The sequence below is a fragment of the Vigna unguiculata genome, chromosome 3 (genome assembly GCF_004118075.2).
Source record: "Vigna unguiculata cultivar IT97K-499-35 chromosome 3, ASM411807v1, whole genome shotgun sequence".
NCBI lineage: Eukaryota > Viridiplantae > Streptophyta > Magnoliopsida > Fabales > Fabaceae > Vigna > Vigna unguiculata.
In genome coordinates, this window is record NC_040281.1 from 39,199,947 (window position 1) to 39,203,487 (window position 3,541).

The 3,541-nt window shown below is 30.6% G+C and overlaps 1 protein-coding gene across 1 annotated transcript; it reads right to left on the reverse strand.

Moving 5' to 3' along the window:
- Positions 1-968: 968 nt before the first annotated feature.
- Positions 969-3,541, reverse strand: LOC114175433. The gene is made up of 12 exons (XM_028060191.1): positions 3,401-3,541; positions 3,054-3,321; positions 2,740-2,796; positions 2,495-2,594; positions 2,231-2,363; positions 2,088-2,146; positions 1,892-1,910; positions 1,787-1,801; positions 1,535-1,705; positions 1,385-1,444; positions 1,224-1,283; positions 969-1,139 (listed from the first exon to the last, which is right to left on the reverse strand). Exons 1-12 carry the CDS (start codon positions 3,539-3,541, stop codon positions 969-971), a joined length of 1,254 nt encoding a protein of 417 aa, XP_027915992.1.

Genomic DNA, 3,541 nt, shown 5'->3' on the forward strand with positions numbered 1-3,541 from the left:
GGGTCCAACATTTGCGTCTGATAACTTTGAGATGATTGACCCAGTAGGAAACATCCACGAAATTATCATTGCAAGAGGATTCTTGCATATGCGTTTTATTACAAAGGGAATTCCACAGTTTATTAAATACTATGATATCAAAAATGATCATGTAATGAGGCTAACTTACATGGGAGATAAGAAATTCATAGTAAGGATATTTGATATGGCTGGTGATGAAATCACTTACATCAACAAATCAACTGATACTTGCAGTACTACAATGGAAAGCAATGATGAAAATCCTTTTTACTTTTCAACAGAGAAAACATTAACTAAAAACGATATTCGCTCATCATCACTGGTAAGTTGCATTCCTTCTGAAATGTTTTTGTTACATGAATTTATAAAATTACTTGACATATTGTGAATTTCATTTACAGTACTTGGATGCACAAATTGCTGATGTAGCCTTGGTAAAGAATCGAAAAGTGTATAACCTCAGCAATGAAAATGGTGATTTATGGGAATATGCACTGGAAGCTGGAAACAAACTGATGTTTGGAGTTGACAAAAACCGTTCAAGCACAATTCATGTTTTAATCACTTAATGTAACTACGAATATTTATAACTTAAGTTTGATAATAGTTTACATCCTTTTTTTATTTGTTTTTTGAAAGACTATATATGTTTCTGTATGTATACAGATCTACTTAATCTAATTTCCTTTATTATCAATCATGTATATCCTTTGTTTGAATGTTAGTAGCTATAATTTTATCAATCGCCTATTATATAATATTGCAAGATGTTTCCATTCATATATTCGGGAATGAGTCCAACATCAAACAAAACACAAGAAAATGAAGGACAATGTACTTTAACCTAATTTACAGAATATATATGGCTAAAAAAGTGCTTAACCATAACTGTTCCAAAGCACCCAAAATTATATACATCAAACATATACAAATCAGAAAAACTTAATTTAAGTTTTCTCCTTCTTAATAAGCTTCTTCATCTTAGTGCTGGATAGTTGAGCAGAATCCATGTCCTGAGAAGATTCATTGCAATTTTCACTACATGGCAATAACCTCTTTCCTGGAGTTCCAATTACAACATAATCCGACTCATTATCACCAGTTGCACTTAAACTCATCTACAAAATTAAGAATAGAAAATTGATCATATCAAATACTCTATAGTTTTAATTATGAATAAAGAAAATTGAATAAGAATATACTATATTAGTATCAGTGTCTGCAGCCAAATTACAAATAGATTTCCCACGTAATTCTGAAATCTACAAAACGAATAAAACTACATATCAATTTCAGTAATATCTACTTAAACTCTGTGATTTGGATTAACAAAAAATCGAAAAATGCATCTTAATATACTTACCATAACACTGGAACTCTCAGAAACCAAATCCATACTGCATTTATCAGTACTATCACCAATCTACATATACAAATACAATAAAAATATTTTACATTTACATGTAATTCATATGCGAAGAAATATATAAATCATTTCAAAAATAATATTTACTTGAAGTGGAGGAATAAGACTTTTAACATGTGCCACTATTTCTGAAACATTTGAAACTTTAATGACAGATGCACACTTAGTTCTTGGTTGGGTTCGAACTTTAAAAGCAAAGGTACAACCTAGCATTACATCCAATGCATCGGGAAAGCAAAGGGAATCATCTTCACCAGCCTATTGTAATTAATAACAATGCAAATATAAACAACACTGATAGCAGAAAATATAAACGATGCAAAATATAAAATTGTTGACCTCAATCATTCGTTTCTGCAAATCAGCAGCAAACAAGCCAATAATGTTTCTACATTATTGGTCCCATACAACAAAGTTAGCATAATTGTTTGAATCATCACAGACCTGGACTTGGAGCCTATACCTACAAAGTATAGAAAAATTACAATTAACAACTAACATAGATCACAAAATGTAAAATACAATATAACAATATACCAACTTGAAAACAGGTAGTGCATTATCTTTATCACAATAAGTGCAATTGAAAGAAACTGCTTCATAAGTCCTTTTGTTGGAATTGTTGCAAACCAAATAATACCAGCCCTCATTATCTAAGTTAAACTTAACAGTCGTTGCAACAGTCACACATACAACTTCCTATATCAAAAGAAAAAATTTAAGTTAAAATACAATAAACAAAAGAAATGAAATAAAGTAATTCCTCAAGACTTGCTTTCATACCTTCTTCATTGATGGGATTTCAGACAAACTTTTTACTAAACATTTATATACAAAACGTTTAGTATCAGTATATTGGGGAGACTGAGTCAATTGACTTGCACACTGACTCAATATCACTTCATCGGGATCCATTCTGCAAATCAAATAAAACATACAAAATCAACTACAGTTTTTTTGCTATATGTAAAATAATTCCAATACAAGACAAATAATTAACATGGTTTAATATTTCCAACTTTTTATTTGAGTATTCGGATAACTTACAACTTCATTTGTTTCTTAAAATCAACTATTTGAGGAAAATCACTTTCCATTATCAACTTTGTACCATTCCACGTATTAGAAACAGAAACTGGCCATTCACCTACATATGAAATCCAATGTTAGAAAAAATAAACATCACACTCAACGAAGAAGATGTTTCATAAAGATATGTACATGCAGCTGGTTTGATTTTAGCTTGAGTAATGACAACCACAAGCTTTTCCGAATTAGGTAGCTCATTGTACCTCTGTATAAACTTCTTGCAATATTCATCCCACAATGTACAACAAATAGCAGCAGCACTGCAACAAATATAAATTTTTCAGTTCAAATAAATCAAAATATTAACATAATATCACAGTACAATTATATTACTTTACTTGAGATCCACCAAAGTAAACATCAAGTTTTTTTACTCTACAGTTTTAAACTGAGGCTTGATTCTCACATTCTCAATGAGACCAATCAAATCTCAATGAAAAAATATATAAAATAGGGTTAGTATGACTATCATACGCAAATTTGTTGAAAAACAAAACAGTTATTATATTTCTCATACCTATCAGCAAGTCAGGAATAAAATTGTCACTAACAATATCTTTTATACTTTTAAAGTTGTAAGCCTTCATTGGAAGTTTAGCAATAACTTGCAACTTCACGGATGTAGCACCAATAAACAGTAACTTGTAAGGATGCTCACATACCATGTACTGCCCTTCATTTTTCAGTACCTTGAAATTGTGCATGATATATGTTTCTCCCTCAATCAACTTGCTATCCCATAAATCAAACTCTTCCCTGCGAACAATGCAATGTATTTTGTCCGCCTACAATAAATAATCAATATAACAAATTAAAATACATAAGACATAAAAAAATTAAAAGGTTTATTGAAGAAATACTTACATTTTCATCCATCAGAATCATCTCCAACTGAAGAGTAGAATCACGGGACTGAACATACCAATGATCAACAACTCTAACTGCCAGCTTTAGAGTATCCCTTTTACCATCAATATCTTTAATCATATCCAGCTTCTTCGCCAT

Coding starts and splice junctions, on each gene's coding strand:
- LOC114175433 (XM_028060191.1), bottom strand. CDS start 3,541: ATGGCGAAGAAGCTGGATATGATTAAAGATATTGATGGTAAAAGGGAT. Junction 2,364..2,494: donor TTTAAGAAACAAATGAAGTT/GTAAGTTATCCG, acceptor TTTGATTTGCAG/AATGGATCCCGATGAAGTGA. Junction 1,284..1,384: donor CTGAGAGTTCCAGTGTTATG/GTAAGTATATTA, acceptor TTCGTTTTGTAG/ATTTCAGAATTACGTGGGAA.